Source organism: Dromiciops gliroides, chromosome 2 (genome assembly GCF_019393635.1).
Source record: "Dromiciops gliroides isolate mDroGli1 chromosome 2, mDroGli1.pri, whole genome shotgun sequence".
Taxonomy (NCBI): Eukaryota; Metazoa; Chordata; class Mammalia; order Microbiotheria; family Microbiotheriidae; genus Dromiciops; species Dromiciops gliroides.
The window spans coordinates 664205428-664229696 of record NC_057862.1 but is presented as its reverse complement, the minus strand read 5'-3'; the positions used below and the strand labels follow the sequence as shown (position 1 = coordinate 664229696).

Genomic DNA, 24269 nt, shown 5'->3' with positions numbered 1-24269 from the left:
GACACAAGGGAGGGAGCAGCTAGGTGGCGCTGCAGTGGATAAAGCCCTGGCCCTGGATTTAGGAGGACCTCAGTTCAAATCTAGTCTCAGACACTTAACACTTACTAGCTGTGTGACCTTGGGCAAGTCACTTAACCCTCACTGCCCCCCCCCAAAAAAAAAGACATAAGGGAGAGGCAGTGGAAGCTGGGATATGTGTGAGAAACAGAGGGAAAGCCAGTCTGGCTGAACTGCGGAGTGTAGGAGGGGGTGTAACATCCAATGAGACTGGAAAGGAAGGGGCCAAGTTTTAGCTTTGAAGGTTAAAGGAGAAGGATTTAGATTTTAATCCTAGGGGTAAGTGGGAGCCCATAGCATTTAAGGAGGAGGGGAGTCACCCAGTCAGACCTGTATGTAAGGAAGATCCCTATGGCAGCTGAGTGGAGGAAACTTAATCAGACAGAATCCTCCTCTAGGAATCTATCCACTGAGAGTGCCAAGGTTCCCTCTGGGCCAGGCTATTATTCCCTGACCTTTGACAGATCATAGGGTTGACATAGATGTTGTCTCTAATATCTCATTGCTAAAGACCATTGATAAGTGGGGGCCACGAGCAAAATTCCTTAATCCACACACTTGGGGTACCTCCCAACCCAGGGACCCAAGGGAGGGCTCACCAAAGCTATTTGTCACATCTGGGACAAATCTGAAGACACAAAAGTACCCTTAAATCAGCTACTTATAACAAAGGAAGATGGGGTTGGGGCAATCAATAGGGAAAAAGAAAGGAGACAGAGATCCATGGACAAAAAGAGGTAGCGCTCTCAGTTGTGGCAGCCACTTGGTAGCTTGCTATTTTACTAATTATTCTTACTAACTACTTGCCAAATTCAGCTATTTACATGTTGCTAAAGGAGTACAAGAGCTGTAGGCCCCCTCTAAATTTTGGAGCCCTTGGGTAAAGCCCCAGTTACCACACCCTAGTTATAGGTCTAGATGTCACAGTTAAGATACTCAGTCATGGCACATAGAGCAAACTTCACTTATTAGTGGGCATTCATACACATAGGAATAAACAAAGGGCAAAAGTCATGAGCAGGGAACCTTTCATCAGTGCAGATAGCAGCCTCTCATTCCTTAGGGCATAGTCTTAAGGACCTGCTGCAGCCAAAAAAAAAAATGCCCCACTAATTTCCTGATCCTTTCCCCATTTAGTGAGGCCAGTCTTCCAACATAGCCAACAGGCCCCTACAGGGCCTGCACTCTGAGAAGCCAAGGTCACCTCCATGCCACGAGGCAGCAGCACGAGAGGACTTTACACATTTTCTGCAGCTGCAACGAGCACAGTGATTGCATCATCAGTGGGCCTGCCAACTTTGCTCCTGCCCTCTGGGCATTTATGAAGCCCTCAGAAATCTGTCAGCAAAATGCTTTGTTGTTTGACCTTCATTCTGGAAGAGGACCATGACACGTTGAAACCTTATAACCTCTACCCATTTTAGAGATTAGGAGACTGAGAAGGTAAATGGGTTTAGAGGTGGAATTTGAACTAATGTCTTCCAAGTTCCAGTGGTCTGTGGTCCACACCCACTGTGCTATTTCAAAATGAGAAATGAAGCCCTGATTTTCAGTATTTGCTGATTTTCCCAGGGGTAACTGCTCACACTAAAAATTAAACAATGGGCTCTGGGGACTGGTTTTTGGTTGCAGCACATGTCTCTTTCAGTCAAATGTTCTGGTCAGGAGGACCTTAGGACCGCCAAAATTAGCTAGAATCTACCTTCCTTCCAGCCCCTGCCCTTCCCACTTCCCAGCAGTGGGCATTAGGTACCAGGGTGCCTTACTTAAAGCCAATTCACATTGTCAAGGCATTGCCTGGGATGTCACTGGTCCTCTTTGAAAAGGAAGGATAGGGGGAAGCTAGGTGGTATAGTGGATAAAGTACTGGCCCTGGATTCAGGAGGACCTGAGTTCAAATCCAGCCTCAGACACTTGACCCTTACTAGCTGTGTGACCCTGGGCAAGTCACTTAACCCTCATTGCCCTGCAAAAAGAAAAGGAAGGATGAACAACAACAGGTAGCTAGCAGTGTAGTTGCAGTGGAAAGAGGCAGCAGAGCCAGATTGGCTGAGAGTAAATGAGACACAGAAGGAGGGATGGAGAGAGAGAGAGAGAGAGAGAGAGAGAGAGAGAGAGAGAGAGAGAGGGGCAGAGAAAGATAAAGAGAATACAGACAGATAGAGATAGAGAAAGAGACATACAGAGAGACAGATGAGACAGAGACACAGAGACAGAGGGAGAGGGACAGAGACACAGAGACAGAGAGAGACAGAGACAGAGGTGTGTGTGTGTGTGTGTGTGTGTGTAAGATCCCATTTGATCTTCATTAGACTGTGAAATGAAAAATCATTAATGAGAAGTCTTGTTATAAATATCCTAAAAGATTTGTCTATTAGCCTCTCAACTGATTGTAATCATTCAAAGACTCTTCAATTTTTTAGCTTTCCCTTCCTTGTGTGGGAATAAAACTGTTCCTTCACTTAAGGGGAAAAATCATAATGATAATAATTGCTAACATTTATATTATATATATATATATATATTACTATGTGCCAGGCACTATACTGTTTTACAGTTATTATCTCATTTTATCTTCACAGCCACCCTGGGAAGAAGATTTTATTATGACTCCCATTTTACAAGTGAGAGAACAGAGAAAAGCAAAGATGAAGTGCCCAGGGTCACATGGCCAGTAAGTACCTGAGGCTGGATTTGAACTCAGGTCTTCCTGACTTCAGAACCTGGTACTCTATTCACTATGCCACCTACTTGCTTCAGTTGAAGACTACAGCTGAGGTGCCCAGGTAGTATTGTCAAGAATAGCCCAGTGGGAAGAGAAAGCAACAGGAATTAGTAGAGATGCAATGCCTGGCAGGGAGCAGGTTCAGTAGAACAAGACATCAGAAGACATTAGCAACTCTTATAGTGTTAGAGACAGGAATTGTCCCTTCACACCTAAACTCTGACCATACATTGCTTTCCAATATATGTGCTGGCTCTATCTATGCTACCCAACCTTCACACTGATGATATGTTTATTTCTGGAAGAGTATACTCCAGGTTAATGGTGGTGTAGGAAGGTACTTTTACTACTTTTCTTACTATGCTATTTCAATGGAATCTTTTGCTATGAATGAATAGTGTCCTCTATCTGACTAATAAAAATAAATACACCGATTGGGGCTTGTAGCCTACAGTTTTGGATGAATTCAGATTCAGAGTACTTCAAATCTAGAGTAGTTTCCCTGGGTGGGCTATGTCTGAGAAGGGACAGATGCAGAGATTACATCCACTTGACAAGATTAGGGAAATGTCAATTTAAACCAGAAATGCTGGTAGCCACTGCAAATTTAAAATGAATGAGAATGAAATATAGCATTGCTACTTTTATGAATAAATTAATTTAGAAGTGTGAAAATTAGGGTAACACTTGGATATTTTGGCTAAAATGCTGGACTTGGAGTTAGGAAATCTGGTTTTGAATGCCACCTCTGATACTTACCGAGTTACATGGAACAAATACAATTTTCCGAGCCTATTTCCTCATCAGCAAAATGGGGATAATACATGCTGTCTTAAAAATTTTAGTTCAGTTTTTTTTTTTTTTTTTAGTGAGGCAATTGGGGTTAAGTGACTTGCTCAGGGTCACACAGCTAGTAAGTGTTAAGTGTCTGAGGCTGGATTTGAACTCAGGTACTCCTGACTCCAGGGTTGGTGCTCTATGCACTTCGCCATCTAGCTGCCCCTTTAGTGCAGTTTTAAGCTTTACTAACTAGTTATTTAGCTGATTTGATTGCTTTTCAAGTAGTTTTAAAAGTTTAATAGTTTTTAAAGTTATTAGTTTTAAAAGTTTAAAAGCTTACAACTGCACAACAACTTTTGGGACACCCTGTATATTACAACCTTCCTGGGTTGTTGCAAAGTTTGAGAGAGATAATGCAGGTAAGATGTTTTTCAAACCTTAAAGCACTACATAAATGTCAATTATTGTTATTATCTGTTCTCTCTTCTTCATTCAAAGGGACACAAGCTGAGGTCAGCCCCTCATTACTGCTCACTTGGGCTACTATACTAGCCTTCTAATTGACCTCATTTGTCTCTGATCTCTCCCCCTATCTAATTTGCACTTTACCCATTCCTTAAATTCCATCTGCCTCAGTTCCCTCACCCATAAAATGGGGATAAAAATACTCCCTCCCAGTGTTGCCATGAGGATTGAATGAGATAATATTTGGAAAGTACTTTGCAAACCTTATAATTGATCAGGTTTAGATATGATATTATATATATATATATATTGTTAAGGGCTAAAATTCTAGCTAAACTGTCTAAAATATCTAATGAGTGGTCGCCAAGAAATTATAAGCTTTAGCAAGAGTTAGACTTTTAAGCATTTATTAAGGAGAATAAGAATTTGGTAAAGAGAGAAAAAGGCCTAGATTCCTATCTATTAAAGGGAGAGCACATTTCTAGCTCCCTTCTCCGCCAGAGTCCAGAGGAAAGAGAGCGAGACTGAGCGCCAGTCTCTTCCTTCCTCCTCCCACTAGCCCGCGTCACTTCCTGAAGCCTGGTCTTGCCCTCAAAGACCTTTGCTTCATGGGCAGAACTCTTCTACAGTAAGTATCCAGCAGGTGGCGTTATTCCAATCGTTACAATATATATACACCATATGTAAATGCTCATATAAATGCAAGCTGTTATCTTAGAATACTTAGCTTTCTCACTTCAGGTGCCCCCTTCTTGCCTAAAGTCTTCCAGGATCTTCCCTAGAGACTTCTTCCAATTCAGATTGCAGATATTTACTTTTTTGCCCACGGCAGGTGAGGGTAAGTTAAGCTCCCTGAGGGCAGAGATGGTCTCACTTTTGCCCTTGGATCCCCAGAGTTCAGTACTGAGATCTTATATATAGTGAATGCTTCATAAATGCTTGTGGAACTGAATTATTTGTTGAATTACATACTTTCTGAGCATATATCCGTTGGGTAACGCAGCAATCCTCGAACATTTTGGAGTTGCATCACCCTCTTATTTGTTCAGTGTCATCACCCCTCCTATCTATGGCAAATATAAGATTGACTCACGTTTATGTCCTGCCTTATGGTTAGTTACAAAGTGCACTGCATACATAAGATCTTAGATTTATTACTAGAAGGGACCTTAAGGGTCCAACTGCTTCATTTTACAGGTGAGGAAACCGAGGCTCAGAGTGTTATATAGCCTAAATTCATGTACATAGTTTGTGGAAGAATCAGGATGTGAACTCAGGTCCTCCTCTACCACGTCTAAATCTATGACTCATCCTATGATCACTGTGTAGGTTCAGAGAGTTAAGTATTTTATCCAAGGTCACACAGCCTCAAAGTGGCAGAATCCACATTTCTGACTCCCAGCCCAGTGTTCCATCTACTATACCAAGCGGACACTCCCATAGGTGTTATATAACATGTATTTATTTTAATCCAAGAGAATCGTTTTGAATTGGAAAATTTCATGCCTCCAGTTGACACAACTGGTCACACATGATGTCTGTGTACACAGGCTAGGCTTCGCTGAAGGTCAAAGTCACTGGGAAACCCTGGTACAGAAATGATGTTTTTGTCTAGGGGGCTACATTCAATTACCCCAGCTAGCTCCAAGCCCGGGTGGGGGATGGTGGCATCAGACTTTCAGAGAGAGTGAGAGAAGCGTATGTTCCTTTGTGGGCATCATCAAGGGTCTGCCACCACTGTCTAGGAATTCCGGCATGTGGGGGAGATTCAGCTGCCGCGTGTGTGTGTGTGTGTGTGTGTGTGTGTGTGTGTGTGTGTGTGTGTGTATGGAGGGGTCTATGGGGGGTTGGGGATCAGAGACAAGAGCAGCAATCCTCAGGAGGAGGCAGTGCTGAATTTGGCGGGGGAGGGGGGGAAGGGAAGACCCTTAAGGAAGAAGAAAGCTCTGGGGCAGGGGAAGGACTCCCGTGGTTGCCCCAGAGTGAAAGTCCAGGCGACAATATGCACCCTGGAGGCTGACTTCGTTCTGGGTTCCCCATAGCATGACTCTAGTCGTTGTGGCTTCCTTTCCTCTCGTGAGCTCCCAGCGTACGACGTTAATCCTCTTAAAATCGGTTTTACCAGGCGGCCGGGTGAGAAGCGTTCCTTGTAACTAAGTTCTCACTCCTTCCTGGGACGCACGTTCCCAAAGATCCGTGGGAACCAAGTTTGGCGTCGGAAGACCCGGCTCGGGGACCCTCAGAGAGGTCATTTAAACTCAGTTTTCTCCTCTGTAACGAGACGGGGCTGGACCCGCTGGTCTCTGCAGGGCTGCTCCCTTAGGTAGGAAAGACCGTGAAAACCTTCAGTTTAGGCTGACGGTGGTAAGGACTCCTGGGTGGTGAGGGTTTGAAGGTTTACAAATCACGCTTTCTACCCTGTGAGGGTCGCGCTGTTATTAAACCCATTTGCCAGATGTGGAAAGTGACACTCAACGATGGAGGTTACGTGATTTGCCTAATGCCAACCGCCAAGGACTTTCAAAGGCAGACACTATTATCATACCCATTCGACGGAAGAGGAAAACGAGCCTCAGAGAGGCGGTTTGCCCAGCACCACCCGGCTAGTGGGCGCTCAGGGCAAGGGTTCTCAGCCTGGGGTCCACGGAACCTCATGAATTTCGCGAGGGGTAGGGGTGGGGGTGGTGCATGAGCTTGACGTGTTAGTTTCACCTGCGAGGCAGGATTCGAACCTGGCGCTCACCCCTCTAAGCCAGGTTTACGGCTGGGGGGTGGGATGGGGGTGAGGCTGGAGCTCGGGGCTCCCTGCCCCGCTCTAAGTGCCCCTGGTGGTGACCGGGAGGAAGCAGCTGCCGCTCGAGAAGGCTCAAGAGGCCAGAGGCCAAACTCCGCCCTCCCGGCTGCTGCCCAGGACGCGTGCAGGCCGGGAGCCTAAGTACCGGTGCCTCGCCCTGGGGCTCGCCGCGCTGCGCCCCGCGCCCGGTAAGCAGAAAGAGGCTGGAGGAGAGGAGCTGCTCCCCGCCCCTCCCCAACCCCACCTGCCCGTGACTTTCGGGATTCGGCCTCGGCCGGCCTGGGCGCCCCTCCCTGGGAGCCTAGGCCCGCTCCGGCCCGGCAGCCTCCGGGGCCTCTCTGCCCTCTGCCGCCCCAAACCGATCCAGAGCGAAGACTGAATCGGAGCTGCGAGAAGAGGCCTCGGACAGAGCCGGTCCGTCCCCCCTCCCCCCCTCCCCGCCGCTTCTTTTACAAAGGGCTTAGGAGAGATCTGGCCTCCCCGCCCTTCCCCTCGCTGTTCCAGGGTAACGCAGGGGCTCGCGGATAGCTTTGGAGTTAGGCCCTCAAGGGGCAAGTGACGGTCCTGCCGTCTTCTTCCGGGGTGCCCGTGGGCAAATCAGCTGCGCCCGAGTTTCTTCATTGGTCAAATGCGGAGTTGGAGGCATCAGTTATCGAGTCGTGGCCCCCGTGGTCAGAGCGTGGAGGAGCCCCCTCCAACACCCCTTCTCAGAAGAATCATTTAAAATGCCTAAAATAAAGTACCTCGAATCCTATGGGAGGAGAGCTCCAAGTGAGGGGTGGGAGAAGCCGGGGGTGGGGGGCTGGGGGGTGGGGAACCTCCTAATAGAATTAAACCGAACTGCAACTGGCTGCTTGGGGAGAAGGAGGGGGGTGGGTTTCTCCCTCACTGGATGCCTTCCACCCTTCGAGGCTAGGTGGCTACTGGGAAGTTGGGCAAAGGGCTTGTTTTGGTTTGCCGCGTGGATTATCTCACCAGCACACCCAGTAATTAATTACCTTTGGCCAAAAAGATCAGAAATGGTGAGAAGAGGGCACACTCTAAGGAATCTGAATAAAAGGAACCAACGAGGAGGCAGCCTGAGGGCCTGGAAGCCTTTTCATGCCAGCCCAGAGGAGCCAAGGAAAGACTGATCAGTGGCGGAGAAGGGAGAGAGATGTGGGGAAGAGTCATTGGCATCCAGAGCACGAAGACCCAGGCTGGGGAAAATCCCAAGGTCAGCTCTGGCTTCCAGTTCCTCCCCAATACAATACAATCTCTGTGTTTCCTCACCCAAATTGTTTCCAGTAAGCTGAATTTTTGCCTGGACCACAAAGAGGCCAGGGGTTAGCCAGAGAAAGATGTAAATGTAAAGTGATGCAATGGGGCACCCTCTCCTACCCTGCCCTGGTGACCGAGCTGTGCTCTCTCTACATTGACCCAGAGCTCATTCCAAAGAAAGACTTGAAGGGTGAGTTCCCCAGATTCCCAACTCAACCAAGGAAGGACTTAGCAAATGCTCTTTGGAAAATCATTGAAACTGAATGCTGTGAAATCACAAAGAACAAGTGCTCCCCCTGACTAAAAAAAGTATGAGAAGACACCTCCTTTGCAGAGGTAGCATGAATAAGTTATATTACATTTCATACAATGTCAGATTTGTGTGTGTGTGTGTGTGTGTGTGTGATTTTGATTGGTTTTGCCAATTTTTTTCTCTTTGTCTTTCCCCGATCTTTCCACCTAGTTGGTGGCGGAGGGGGTGGGGAAGGATGCAGGGGAAAATCTAGGTGATATAAAAAACATAGAATCTGGGGCAGCTAGGTGGCACAGTGGATAAAGCACTGGATTCAGGAGGACCTGAGTTCAAATGTGGCCTCAGATCCTTGACATTTACTAGCTCTGTGACCCTGGGCAAGTCACTTAACCTTCATTATCCTGCAAAACAAAAACAAAACCCCAAAGAATCAATAAAAATCTATTTATATATATATAAAGAATCTGACTTGTTCAGTTACAATGATTGACTGATTCCAAAGAAGAGATATGAGAATAATTACTCCCTGATATAGGGAACTAAAGGTGTAGAATAGTGGAGTGATCTACCGTCAGGCTTGTCCCATGGTGCTTAGTTTTGCTGAACTGTTTTTGTTATTTATTTATTTTTTTCTTGTTGGAAAGGAAATCTCATTGGGACCCCTGGGAAGGGAAAAAAATGCATTGGGATATATAGGTGATTTAAAAAAACCCCAAATATATTAATAAAAACTTATTTGGAAAAACAAAACAAAAAAATGCCCATTCATTGATTGAAGCCATCTCATTTTAGTTTCTTTTTTTGCTCTATAAAATGAAGGGGTGGGACTAGGTAGCAAGAATCCTATTATTCAGTATGGCTCATCTAAAATGTTGCAACCTCGTAGTATTTATTTTCCATTAGTTCCACTTACCAACTTAAAAAAAAAATTTTAATTATAGCTTTGAGTTCCAATTTTGTCTCTCCTTCCCTCCCTCCCCTCCCTGCTCCCTGAGGTGGTAAGCAATCAGGTATATGGGTTATATATGTCCAATTATATAAAACAGTACCATATTAGTCATTTTGTAAAAGAAAACTTTTTTTTGTGAGGCAATTGAGGTTAAGTGACTTGCCCAGGGTCACACAGCTAGTGTCAAGCGTCTGAAGTTGGATTTGAACTCAGGTCCTCCTGAATCCAGGGCCGGTGCTTTATCCACTGTGCTACCTAGCTGCCCCTTGTAAAAGAAAACTTGAAAAAAAAAAAGAAAAAAATGAAAGAAAGTGAAAAATAGCATGCTTCAGTCTGTGTTCAATCAACACCAGTTCTTTCTTTGGAGGTGGATAGTATGTTTCATCATTAGTCCTTTGGAATCCTCATGAATCATTGTATTGCTGAGAATAGTTGTCATTCACAGTTCTTCATCAAACAATATTGCTGTCACTGAGCACAACATTCTCCTGATTCTACTCACTTCACTATACACCAATTCATTTAAGGCCTTTCGGAAATCATCCTGCTTGTCATTTTGTCATTTCTTATAGCACAATAATATTCCATCACCATCATATACCACAGCTTGTTTAGCCATTCCCCAATTTTAGAATTTTAAAATATCAAAGCTGGGAAGGGACCTTAAGATGTTATTTAGACTAATCCCCATCATCTAAGACAACTAGTCCTCCCTCTCTCTCTCTCTCTCTCTTTCTCTCTCTCTCTCTCTCTCTCCCTCCCTCCCTCCAAATCCTCCTCCTTTTTTCCTCCTCCTCATCCCTCTCCCCCTTCTTCTCTTCCCTCCTCTTTTCTCTCTCTTTCTCTCCTCCTACGCCTGTCTCTCTCCTTCCTTCTCCCATTCTCTTTCCCCATCCCTCTCTTTCTATTTTTGACTGTCTGTGTTTTCCCTTTCTTAATGCCTGTGACATCATACAAATTGTATGTAGGACCTCGGCATGCTTCTCCCTCCTCCCTTTCATGATAGAAATAGATCTATTTCCTTCAGGAAAAATCACATGCATGAAATCACAGCCTTACAAAAAAAAATGCCTTTACCCTTTTAGGAAAAAAAGGGGGAGGAGTGGAAATATAGTCTGAAAGATGCAATTTCATAGCCAGTCCTGGTGGAAGGGAGGTGAACTGTCTGGGACTAAGAAACATTGTGGGATGAAAGGACTAACATCACTCCTTACTGCCCCCTCAGGCCTGATTGACCGAGCCTTGAGCAGGTTCCGACACAGAGATGTCATTCACCTGTCCAGAATGAAGCATGGGCTAAATGTGCTGGAGCTGTGGCATGGTGTCACCTACGCCTTCAAGGACCTGTCGATGTCTTGTACAGGACAGTTCTTACAGTACTTTCTGGAGAAAAGGCAGAAACGTGTCACCATTGTTGTAGGTGGGTCATAGCTGGAAAGAAGGGACCCCCACGGTTATCTCGTCTGATCTCCACGGTTGGAGGGACCCCAGAGGTCATCTAGTTCAGCCTCTTCATCCTACAGATGAGGAAACTGAGTCATGCAGCTAAGAAGCAGCAGTTGAGATTCAAACCCTGGGCTTGGGACTCTATGTCTCAGGGTCTAGTTTTGGATTGCTCCAGGAATCTAGGCTGCTCCTGTCCCCACAGTGAGCTGCTTTCCAGTCACTGGGTGCAATTAGTCACAGGGAAAATGGCATCTGGCGGCATTGATGTGTGTGTGTGTGTGTGTGTGCAAGCCTTGATCTGGCTCCAGAATAGCGAGTCGGTGCACTTGTCCTTCAAAGGGCGGTTGGTCGAGTCAGGCTTGTATGCTCAGTGTCGGATGGAAATCATTCATCCCTGTGGTCCCAGATCTTTTCCAGGGGTTGCTAAGTTTCTGGTGACAGGTGAGAGCTAAACTATTTGGCATTGGGCTTCATAGATAGAGGCAGGGCTCAGAGTCAGGAATAGCCCAGGTTCTAATCCCACCTCTGACACTTAGTATTTGTAGGATCGATAGTTTAACCCATGCCTAAGTCATGGGATCTCTCTGTCTCAGGCTTCTCATCTGTAAAAGGGGTGCCGTAATGCCATCTTTCTCACAAAGTGGGATGAGAAAAGTGCTTTGTAAACTGTGATGCAGCCTGGCATAGTGGACAGAGACTCAAGAAGACCTGAGTTCAAATCCCACTTTGGAACTCGTATTGGCTCTGGGACTTTGGACAGGTTGCTGAACTCCTTGATGTTCCGGGCAGCTCTCTAAGACTGTAAGTTACAGAGAAAGAGTTGAGCTGCATGGGTAGGAGGCATTTCCACACTGGGAATTTCCTATAACAATGAAATGGCATGGTGTGATCTAAAACAAAGGAATAAAGAGTTTAGTCCATAAAACCCTATCAAAGTGCTTACAGGGCAACTAGGGGGCGCCATAGTGTGTAGAGCCCTAGGCCAGGAGTCAGGAAGACCTGAGTTTAAATCCAGCTCACTAGTTGTGTGACCCTGGGCAAGTCACCAGATCTCTGCCTATCTCAGTTTCCTCAACTGTAAAATGGGAATAATTACAAAACCTGCTTCCCAGGGTGGTTGTGAGGATCAAATTACATAAGATTTATAAAGTACTTTGTAAACCTTTGAATTCTATATAAAAGCCAGTCGTAGTTGTAGTAGTTGCAGCAGCAACAATAATAGTAGTAGTTCTAGTATGAATTATTAACATTATTGTTATTCCCCATCAGGAACTTCTGGAGACACAGGGAGCTCAGCCATCGAGAGCGTCCGTGGAGCCAAAAACATAGACATCATCGTTTTGTTGCCCCTGGGACACTGCTCCAAGATCCAGGAGCTTCAGATGACAACAGTGATTGAGGAGAATGTGCATGTGTTTGGGGGTAGGGAGTGCACGGGACCTTCTGAGCTAGTGAATGGACCCTGAGCTGATGAAATGTTGAGGGGAGGAAGTCATTTAAGCTTGGAAGGGCTAGGCTAGAGCCTAAGACCCTCCATAGCAGTGGTTCTTAATCCAGGATCTGTGAACTTCTATAGATATGGATGGATGGATGGATGGATGGATGGATGGATGGATGGATGGATGAGAACACGGATGGATAGATAAATAGATGAATAGGTGGATGGATGGATGGTTGGATAGATGGATGGATGGTTGGATAGATGGATAGATAAATAGATGAGTATATGGATGGATGGCTAAATAGATGAGTAGATGGATAGATATACACATACACACTTGGATGGATTGATGGTTGGATTGGTGGCTAGATGAATGGATAGATGGATAGATAAGTAGATGGATGAATGGATAGATAGATGAATAGATAGATGTATATATATATGGATGAATAGATGATAGATAAAGACACATGTACATACATGGATGAATGGTTGATTGGGTGGATAGATGAATGGATAGATAGATGGATAGATAGGTGGATGGATGATAGATATATATACACACATTTATCAATCTGTTCATCCATCTATCTATCTATCTATCTATCTATCTATCTATCTATCTATCTATCCATCCATCCATCCATCCATCTATCTATCCATCTATCTATCCATTCATCCATCCATCCATCCATCCATCCATCCATCCATCCATCCATCCATCCATCCATCCATCCATCCATCTATCTATCTGTCTGTCTGTCTGTCTGTCTGTCTGTCTGTCTGTCTGTCTGTCTGTCTGTCTGTCTATCTATCTATCTATCTATCTATCTATCTATCTATCTGGCTAGATAATAGAAACGTTCAACCTAACAGGCTCTCTTTGTAATCCTCCATATTCTATTTTATGCATTTAAAAACACTGTTTTGAGAAGGGATTCCTAGGCTTCCCCAGACTCCCAGAGGGGTCCTTGGCACAAAAGAAGGTGATGAGCCCTGCTCTGAAGGAATGTAGTCACAGGCCTCTGTGGGTGCTGAAAGATCCCCTCCCCCATTCCACTGCACATTCTCTTCATTGTTAATGTGTTGGAGAGCGTATCATTCCTCGACTCACTGCCATGTGACAGACGTGGCCCTGACTCAGGCCTGCCTGGTAGTTCAGGATTGAGATTTAGAATGAAATGAGATGCTCCTTGACCGCCTAATAGCCCCCAAAGGAAGCTGATTTAGACATATCATGGAAAGGATGCTCGGTGAGGCTCTTGCACTAAGTCACTTGGGTGCACGTTGGTACTGGCTCTGCTGGTCCGATCATTCGCAGCCACAGACTCCTTACTTTCTGGCTCTTGTACCTCACCCTGCAGGAAGCTACATCAACGTCACAGGCCTTCATGGTCTGGGCTTATTAAGTCTCAGGGGTGGTTCTGACACCTTTAAAAGCAAAGTGAGCCTTGCCTTCATGGCAGAAATCTCCCACTATGCCAAACCATAATAGGTACTCAAACAAGACATGGATCTGCAAACATTAGGAGGACAAAGAACAGAACAGAACAATCCCTACTGGCAAAGAACTTAGATTCTATTGGAAGACGTATTGCATGCATGGGCGATGTAAATATGTGTGGAAGGAATGAGAGTAAAAGGAGTTCTGCAGGACTCGAGCAGAAGATGCCTGTTTGGGGGACCCAGAGTGGGATCAGATTGCAGAAGGCTTTGAATGGCGAGCGAAGGGATCAGGGGCTCATTGGGTGGGAAGTCCCTGAGCTCCTGACCACCGTCATGTCCTCTTTTCCCCTGACAGTGGAGGGTAACAGTGATGAGCTGGACGAGCCCATCAAAGATGTGTTTGCTGATGTGGCTTTTGCCCAGAAGCATAACCTGATGAGTCTGAATTCTATCAACTGGTCCCGGGTCCTTGTGCAGATGGCTCACCACTTCTTTGCCTACTTCCAGTGTGCACCATCCATGGACGTCTACCCACTGCCCCCCGTGGAGGTGGTCGTGCCAACGGGGGCTGCAGGCAATCTGGCTGGTGAGGAGAGCCCCGAGCTTCAGCCCACATGGGATCATAGACTTAGAGTCGGAAGAGACCTCCAAGGCCAGCTAGGACAAACCCTTCACTTTACAGCCCAGAGAAAATGAAGGTCATCCTGAAATCACTCAGGATTTGAATCCAGAACCTCTAAACACAGCTGACTGTAATACATAATGCTACCTGACAAAAACATGTGGTGGTGTTCAATCATTTTCAGTCATGTCTGACTCTTTGTCAGACTCCATTCAGGGTTTTCTTGGCAGAGATACTGAAGCAGTTTGTCATTTCCTTCTCCAGCTCATTTTATAGATGAGGAAACTGAGGCAAGCAGGGTTAAATGACTTGCCCAGGGTCACACAACTAGTAAGTATGTGAGGCTGGATTTGAACTTAGGAAGATTAGTCTTCCTGATTTCAGGTGTGTTTTTTTTCACTATGGCACCACCTAGCGGCCGACAAGAATGTTTTTACAAAACAGGGCCATATGAGGTGGGAGCAGGGGAAAGGCTCTTTATCAGCCCCAAGTCTGGGCATGCAGTTGGGGAAGGCTGTGTAAAGCAAGTAGTATTTGGGGTCATCTTTAAAAAGTCCTTGGGAATTCAGTGGGATAGCATGAGGTTTGGAGTGAGAATTCCTGGATTTGAATCCCCACCCTGCTAGGTAACTAGCTGTGTCTTTTTAAGCCAGTCCCTTAACCCATTATCACCATCCTCCCATCTGCACACACCCATCATCTGCTCACCCAGGCTGTCACAAGGATGATGGCTTACCTTAGGCTTGTCCTTGTTTCTAGCTGGATGCATTGCTCAGAAGATGGGCCTGCCTATCCGTCTGGTCACAGTGGTGAACCGTAATGATATTATTCACAGGACTGTCCAGCAGGGAGACTTTTCGCTCTCAGAGAACACCAGATCAACCTTGGCATCAGCCATGGACATTCAGGTGAGACTTGGGAAAGAGAGGGTGGACTCCTCCTCTCCCTTCCCCCTTCAACTTGACATATTAACATTCTTCCTCTCTAGGGGAGGGAGGGGCCAATGGCTTTAAGAGGTACCACATGGTCCCAGGGGTCTGCCCCAAATTAGAATCACTTCTTTATGTTGAGTTGAGTCGAGTTGAGTTAAATCCCTTGGTGAGGATTATACGTAGGAAAGAACCTTAGATTAGGAGTGAGAAGACCTACATTTATACACACACACACACACACACACACACACACACACATTTATTTATTTGTTTATTGTCTCTGCGGGCAATTTATTACCTTCTATGGGCCTCAGTTTCCTCAACTTTTTAAAGTTTTAACTTTAAAAAAAAACTTTAAAACTTGTTTTAACAAGTTTGGATTAAAAATTTTCTGAGATTACTTCTGGCTCCATAGCTATGATCCAGAAATACCTAGAGATTTGTACTACCATGGGCCAAGGTTGGTGGTTTGCTTGGATTGTACATGGCCCAGTTGGCTTTTCATAGAGGAGTGAGCCCTGACCCTGGAAAGACTTGAGACCCAGCAGCAGATATTGCAGTGGTCTAGACGTGAGGTGATGAGAGTCTGCACCAGGGAAGGGGTAACGCCAGGGAAGAGAAGGGGCGTTATGGAGATGGAATGGACAAGCCACGGCACCATATTGAGGATGGGGGTTGAGAATGGGGAGGCAAGGGTGATACCTTGCTGAGAGCTTGGGTGACTGGGAGACTGGTTTTGCCCTTTATGGTCATTGGAAAGTTAGGAAGAAGAGAGAGTTTCTGGAGAGAGACGACGAGTTTAGCTTGGGATATACTGAGTTTAAGATGTCTGTGAGACATCTATTTTGAGACATCTAATAAGCAGTTGGATGTCAGCAGAGAGGTGAGGAAAGTAAACTTTGCTTATGGGTCTCTCATTCCTACTGGTAGGAAGAACCTACACTATTGCCAGTGCGTAGGCCTGCCCTCCAAATGATCCCAATCTCTTTGACACCTTCAGGTACTTGAAATCAGGTATCATGTCCCTTGGAGTCTTCTTTTCTCCAGAACAAATATGACCAACTACTCCAACTGATTTCTTTTTTTCTTTTTTTTGGCGGGGCAATGGGGGTTAAGTGACTTGCCCAGGGTCACACAGCTAGCAAGTGTCAAGTGTCTGAGGTCGGATTTGAACTCAGGTCCTCCTGAATCCAGGGCCGGTGCTTTATCCACTGTGCTATCTAGCTGCCCCCTACTCCAACTGATTTCTTTTTCTTTTTTTTTTTTTTGCGGGGCAATGGGGGTTAAGGGACTTGCCCAGGGTCACACAGCTAGCAAGTGTCAAGTATCTGAGGTCGGATTAGAACTCAGGTCCTCCTGAATCCAGGGCCGGTGCTTTATCCACTGTGCTATCTAGCTGCCCCCTACTCCAACTGATTTCAATGAGTAGCAACTAGAAATAAAAGAAGAATCAAAAATCCAGTCTTTGTGTTTCTGTCTCTGTCAAATGAGATAATCTATATGTTTTTGAGGCAGTTGAGGTTAAGTGACTTGCCCAGGGTCACATCATTAGTAAGTGTCTGAGGCCAGACTTGAACTCAGGTCTTCCTGACTCCAGGGCTAGTGCTCTATCCATTGTGCCACCTACTTGCCTCCAAATGAAATAATATTTGTAAAGTGTTTAGCACAGTGTGTGGTGGCAAGTGCTTAGTTCCTTCCCTCCTTCTCTTATATATACCTGGGTCTGTGCATTAGTGTTCAATAATACGGCATAGGTAATAGTGAGGAAGTCCTGGGTTTAAGACCTGAGTCTGACCCATGCTGATTATGTGACCCTAGGCAAGTCATTTAACCACTCATTGCTCTAAGCTAGAGGTGTAAAAGTGGACTGGAACCAGATTAAAATCTAACTGGGAAGTAGGTAACAAAAAATAAAAATATGATAACACATAGATAATGTCAATATGTGGTTTTCTAAGTCAATATATTGTTGTTCAGGTATTTAACTCTTCCCGATGCCAGGGACCATAGCACACCAGTAATGTCCATGGGGTTTTCTTGGCAAAGGTACTGGAGTGTTTTGCCATTTACTTCCCCAGTACATTTAGGCAAACAAGGTTGTGACTGTCCAGGGTCACCCAGTTAGTAAGTGACTAAAGCCAGATTTGTACTCCAGTTTTTCTGACTCCAGGGCCAATGCTATATCCATTAAGCCATCGAGTTGCCTCCCTTATGTCCTTATGAACCTGTTAATGGCCCTGGTTTCTAGCTAAGTTAGACCCTACTAGTCTAAGAAACTCTGAGACCCCAAGTTGCAGAGCTGTGTTGGCCTTTGTGAACTGAGAGACCCACCCTCTGTCCTCTACTCACCTTGCCTGGAACTTGGTAATTAACTCATTTTTTGGATTGAGCCCCTTCCAGCCCTGATCTCAGAACCACGTCCTGATAAATTGCCTTTGGGTGCTCACAGCCAGTCCTTGTCTTTCAGGTGCCCTATAACATGGAGAGGATTTTCTGGCTTCTCTCGGGCTCAGACTGCCGGCTGGTCAGGGCCCTGATGGAGCAATTCGACAGGACCAAGGAGCTGCGTGTGCCAAGAGAACTACATGCCAAGGTTGGTGGCTTCTCACACTGGGCTGATAAAGGGAGAAAGCTCAGACGGGACCAAAGACATTTGATTCGGTAGCTTATACCAAATAGTAGTTAGGATGTGCTTCCCATTCCCCCCACAAAAGCAGACTATGGTTCTCCAAACTGCTAAGACTGAATTCCAAAGAAGGGAGAATCTTAATGAGTCCTTGCTAGGCCCCAAATCCAGCAGGCCAGAATTTAGTGACCATCTAATCCAACCATTTCTCAAAAAAGGAATGCCCACTATGATCTGCCTATGAGTGGTCATCCGGACTCTGCTTGGAGACTTTCCCAGGGACAGGGAGCTCACTACCTCCCAAAGTAGCCTGTTCACTTTTGGATGGCTTTAATGCAGGGGTTATTAATTTTTTTTTGGAAGTCTGATAGTCTATCAGGCCCTCCTCAGAATCATGTTCTTCAATGGACAGAAGGAAATGTCACCCACTGAAGTGTTCCATCTGTAGTAGGCCCTTTGTTAATATTGACCTCCACAAAAGATGTTAGGTTGCCTGGGGTAGCATTTAGATGTCACCTGGTTTGGAGGTTGGGAGGTGGATGAGGTCACTCCGGAGGCAGACAGTAGGAGACTCAGGCATTTCCTTCTGTGTCCTAGTTCTCTGGGTGGGGGCTTGAAGTGCTTCCAAGCCTTCCAGCTCCTAAAGAGGTGCTGCCTTACCTGATCCAGCCCTGCAAGAGAGGGAGGATTGACAGGCCTAGAGTTTCCCTGTCAGTAATACAGAACCATCATTAATGGTCTCTGGCACCAAGGGAAGAATAAATTGTGCCTTTGGCAAGTGGCACAAAACCTGTCTGCCAATAGACTTTTTAAGGTGGTGGTGGTGGATGAGAGGTTGTCAGAGTGGAGCCAGACTTGATGAGGGAGTGCCATTACAGAGAGAAAGCAAGACATTAAAAAGCTAGTTATTGTAACTAATGCTTTCAGTGTCCTCTAAATTTGACACCCTGGAACAAAACCCCAGGTGCCCCACCTTAGTTACTGTTCTCCTTCAATATTCCTCAGGGGGCCTGAGGCTAGAGAGCTTTACTTATAATACATCCTACCACAGTGTGAGGTGCTTAAACAGTGAGTCAAAAGCAAACTACATTAATTTGCTGAACCATGAATCAAATCCTAATAATTTCTTTCTTTGAACCTTGAATCAAACTGAAGATCTCCCTCCAGAAAAACCTACTGAACTAGTTATTGTTGTTGTTAAGTCGTTACAGTCATGTCCAGCTCTTCATGACAACCTTTTGGGGGTTTTCTTGGCAGAGATACTGGAGTATTTTGCCATTTCCTTCTCCAGCTTATTTTGCAGATGAGTAAACTGAGGCAAACAAAGTTAAGTAACTTGCCTAGGGTCACACAGCTAGTAAGTACCTGAAGATGGGGTCTTCCTGACATCCTGCAGCACTGAACCAGCATCAAACATATATTTTCTATAAGAAAAGAAAATTGGAACATCAAAATATTTCATGAACCAGACCAACATTGACATGGTCCTACCTGTTGAATTTGACTCATTTCTGCCCCAACCCTCTCGATGCTCTCACTCTGGTCCTCTTCAGATTTCAGAGACAATAAGCTCACAGTCAGCTTCTGATGAGGACATCGTTCAAGTGATGCAGCGCTGCTGGGAGGAGAACCACTACCTGCTGTGTCCGCATTCGGCAGTAGCAGTCTCCTACCACTACAAGCAGTCGACCCACGAAGAGCCCAGGTATGGAGGCCCGCCCTTCCTTCCTTCCTTCCTTCCTTCCTTCCTTCCTTCCTTCCTTCCTTCCTTCCTTCCTTCCTTCCTTCCTTCCTTCCTTCCTTCCTTCCTTCCTTCCTCCCTCCCTCCCTCCCTCCCTCCCTCCCTCCCTCCCTCCCTCCCTCCCTCCTTCCTTCCTTCCTTCCTTCCTTCCTTCCTTCCTTCCTTCCTTCCTTCCTTCCTTCCTTCCTTCCTTCCTTCCTTCCTTCCTCCTCCCTCCCTCCCTCCCTCCCTCCCTCCCTTCCTTCCTTCCTTCCTTCCTTCCTTCCTTCCTTCCTTCCTTCCTTCCTTCCTTCCTTCCTTCCTTCCTTCCTTCCTTCCTCCCTCCCTACCTTCCTTCCCTTCTTCCTTCCCTCCTTCCCTCTCTTTCTCCCTCCCTTTCTTCCCTCCCTCCTTCCCCTTCCTTCTCTCCTCCCTCCCTCCCTTCCTTATTTCTTTCCTTTCTTTCCTCCCTCCCTCCCTTCCTTATTTCTTTCCTTCCTTCCCTCCCTCCATCCCTCCTTTTCTTCCTTCCTTCCTGTTGGTCTGGGGGATTTCTGTCCCATGACCTCATCTGTTCCCTTTTCATTGGACGCACAGCTGTGTATGGGACTGGTTGGGAGTGAAAGGCCCTGTTGGGCCTGGTTTGGGGAGTGGGGAGCTAGAAGACTGGACTGTATCTCTTTTTATGATCTCTGTGAATGGAGGATCCTTTATTTAAAGAACTATGCATTTTCCATTCATTCTATAGCAGCTGCTTGTCTTGTCTTGACTATAATCACATTCTTGCAGGGCTCTGGGGAACTGGATTTTTTCCAAGCAGGCAGAACTTTGAGCAGGTCACAGAAAGACCTAGGTTCTCTTCAGACCTAGAACTTACTTAACCGTGATGTCCCTTCATGTGATGATCTGTACACACAACATGCATAGACACCCTTCTTCTGGGGGGTGGAAGGGAGGTAACGCAGGCCATATTTTCTAGGTGCTTCTCAGTTTTACTGATGACCTAGATGAAGGGGTAATCAGATGCTCATCCAATTCACAAATGACAGGAAGCTGGAAGAGATAACCAGTGGGCTGGTTCATTGAGCCTGAACGCAAAAAAGGATCTCAATGGGCTGAAATACGATGAAATCTAAAGTGAATAAACTTGAAGTCCCATGTGAGAAGCAGCAAGGTATGGCCATTTGGCCAGTGACAGTAGTGTCAGACATGGTCCCAAACATGTGGTTTGGTGGCATAGGAAGCTGCCAATGAAGAACCTTCTATCAATGCAGGTAAGGAGTTGCCTAAGAGTCCTGAGAGATTAAATAACATTTGTTCCAGGCAGGACTCGAACCCAGGTCTTCCTGATTCCTGAATAGCTCTTTATCCACGATGCCTAATGCCTTCAACAGTGCCTGGCACACAGCAGGTGCTTAATAATTGATTATTGATTGACAGTCAATCAATCACGACCTTATTCCTGGAAGTTTGGCCATTCTGCTTGTAGCCTAAATATGTTGGGAGTCAGGATCATTGGTGACTCAAAGGTTGGGCTCCTAGTTCTCATTTTTATTCAGTGTTTTGCCCATCTCTAGCCTGTCAGGACTGAACTCAGCCAAGGAAAGGAGCAAATTGCCAGTATGGTTTCTGATTTCACCTTTCCTCTTCCTTTTCTCCCTTGCTTCTCTCCTCCTCCATCTTCCTCTCAATGCCTCCCTCTGCTTTATTTCTCCTTCCCTTTTCTCCTCTCTCCTTCCCTGACCTTTGCCCGTCCTGGCCGCCCCAACTCCCGCTCCCACCCTCCAGCTTGCCCAGGTGCTGCCTGGCCCCAGCTTCGGCGGCCAAGTTCCAAGATGCTGTTCTCCAAGCCCAGCTGGTCCCTGAGATTCCCAAAGACATAAGAGCCTTGGAGCACATGAAGACTCGATGCACTACTCTTCGAAGAGGAGACGACTGGACCCAAGTGCTACGAAGCAAAATAGAGGACGTGTTCCGGCAGAGGAAGGCTGGTGTGAACTCTCAGCAGTGACCAAGCCTTGGTGTCATTTGTCCTTTTTGTTCACAAACCACGAGATGCTTCCTATGAGAGAAGTGATTGTTTTTCTACTATATTAGCAATCAATTATTAAATTAGGATTGAGGTTTAAAGTTTCTTTTTCCTCATTCAGGGACCAGTCCCTGTAGGTCATTGAGCCAGTATCTGAAGGACAAGGCTGATAGATAACATTGGCCAAATCCTCTAGGTACATGCCCTGAGACCTTGCGTGGGATCCCACCCAACTAGACCTTACGTCTATTTAGAGTGAGTTACAGAATCGAATCTAGGTGTATTCCAGTCCTAATGCACTGAGCCTGTGCCCTTGTACTCCTCCCTTGCTATCTAAGGGAACTCAGCTCATGAAGGAGAAAGCCAACCAGAGTGGCCTGGGAAGACATGGATTCCTTTGGCCAGATTGCCAAAGTCACGTTGTCAGCAGGAGGAGCTGAAGACTTTTAACCCACCTCCTCACTAATATGTCCCCACCCTCCTCTCAGTCAGGGTGCACCGCCTTTTCCAAAAGTATTTAAGCCTTCACTTATCTCCATAGTTTGCTCTTTGGTTACTGGGAGGAACTACTGACCGTCCACTTATTGATCATCAGTTAGCCTAATTAATAGACTGATTATTAATTACCCAGAGACTCTGTCTCTTCGGCTCTTCATTTATCTCACTTTGGCGGACAGGGAAGGGACCAGAGCTCCGCACCCCAGATTCTTATCAGAAAACTCCCCTATATCCTTTTTGAGCCCAGGTGGAAAATTTGTCCACAAGGGGGAACTTTCTGGTAGGACCCTCTTCTCCCTATTCTTTTCATTCATCTCACCTATTTGAACCTGCCTTTTCAACTGTGAGATGAGCACAGGTGTTACTATGAGCCCGGGTGCTCGTTTCAATAAAAATCCAATCCCATTTAACTCAGCATGCATTTATTGAGAGCCTACTGTGTACAAGATATGGTGCTGGGTTGTAGGGATATGACAAAATTAAAAAAACATTCTTATCAATGTGAAAAAATTTGGGTTTTTTTTACATATAACTTGGGGGAAAATATGAATGAATGAACAAATAAAAAGCCATCCTTGTCCTCAGGGAGCTCCTATTTTATTGAGGGTAATTAATGTATATAAAGAATTAAGGGGCAGCTAGGTGGCACAGTGGATAGAGCACCTGCCCTGGATTCAGGAGGAACTGAGTTCAAATCTGGCCTTAGACACTTAACACTTACTAGCTGTGTTACCCTGGGCAAGTCACTTAACCCCAATTGCCTCACCCCCCCCCAAATTTTTTTTAAAAAGAATTGATTATAAAGACACAGTCCTGGATTTTGACTCTGTCCCTTGGCCTTGAACCCTGGTTGTTATATGGTATTCTCATGGGGTGAGAATGTGGATGACACATCCCCATCCCTAGAAACAGAATTCCAGGCACGTGGTAGATCAGGAGTCTCTCCAGGGGATTTGGAGTCGTGGTTCCGAGGCTGAAATCCTTTGTTCTGCTGCTTGGTACCTGTATCATCTTGGACAAATGCTGGAGTCGTGGTTCAATTGGTTCAAGTCCTGGTGCTGCTGCCCACTACCTGTGAGGCCTTGGGAAAGTCTCTTAACCTCTGCTTCTTCTTCTGTAGATGAAAATGACCCCTAATGTCCCTTCTAGCTCAGCACCTGTGATTCTGTGACATTAGTTCACAGTTAGGTTACAAGGTGGATAGAGAGCACCGGACCCGAAGTCAGGAAAACCAGAGTTCAAATCCTTCCTCAGACATTTACTCTCTGTGTGGCCCTGGGCAAGTCACTTAGCCACTCGTGAAACTCAAATGATAATGTATATGAAAGACCTGCATGTATAATATGAGGCAGCTACCGAGGTAGCACAGTAGATAGATACGCACTGGATGTGTGGCCCTGGGCAAGTCACTTAGCCACTCGTGAAACTCAAATGATAATGTATATGAAAGACCTGCATGTATAATATGAGGCAGCTACTGAGGTAGCACAGTAGATAGATATGCACTGGATGTGTGGCCCTGGGCAAGGTCCCCTAACCTCTGTCTGCCTGTTTCTTCATCTTTAAAATGGGCGTGATAATAACACTTATCTCCCAGGGTTTTTGTTGTGAGAAGAAAATGAAATGTAAAATGTAAAACATTTTGCAAACCTCTAAGAGTGATATCAATACTAGCTATTGTCATTATTCTTTTACCATTGGCACATTTCCAGATTTGAGGATTGCTGTCCAAGGGATTTGAGGATTGCTGGATTGGAAGTAAAGACTCCTGGGTTCTGGGTTCTCTCATTCTAAGAAGGAATGCCACTTGGTTACTTCCTCACCAGGTAACACCCACCAGGGCAAAGTTCGGCTGCCTCTGCATTAATGACCGAAAGAACCCCTTATAATTAACATCCAGTAATAAATAGATGATGCTTTTTATGTGTCTGAAGAATTTTCCTCAGACAGACTTAGAATAGTGTATGCACTATGATTTTCCTCAGCAAACTCTTCTTAAATAGGGCAAAAGCCAACTTTAACCAGACCCTGTGTCACCAGTCGGTCTTACTGTGTGCCAGACCCTGTTCAAGACCTTGGGAATATAAACACAAAGAAACTAACAATCCTTATGCTTAAAGAACTGATGTGTCCCGGGAGACACCAAGGGCATATGCAAACATATATGGAATATAGATAAAGAGAATGAACAAATATAAAGGAGGGAGGGAAAGAGAGAGGGAAGAA

At 45.7% G+C, this 24269-nt stretch overlaps 1 protein-coding gene across 2 annotated transcripts; it reads left to right on the top strand.

Moving 5' to 3' along the window:
* Positions 1-8060: 8060 nt before the first annotated feature.
* Positions 8061-22457, top strand: THNSL2 (threonine synthase like 2). Of its 2 annotated transcripts, XM_043989862.1 has the most exons (8): positions 8062-8271; positions 10509-10703; positions 11999-12151; positions 13972-14202; positions 14998-15146; positions 17638-17763; positions 19350-19501; positions 21305-22457. In XM_043989862.1, exons 1-8 carry the CDS (start codon positions 8178-8180, stop codon positions 21525-21527), a joined length of 1323 nt encoding a protein of 440 aa, XP_043845797.1. In that variant the 5' UTR covers positions 8062-8177; the 3' UTR covers positions 21528-22457. The 2 variants fall into 2 exon arrangements, with proteins under 2 accessions (XP_043845798.1, XP_043845797.1); XM_043989863.1 differs by lacking the exon at positions 13972-14202 and having other exon boundaries at positions 8061-8271.
* The last annotated feature ends 1812 nt before the right edge of the window (positions 22458-24269 follow it).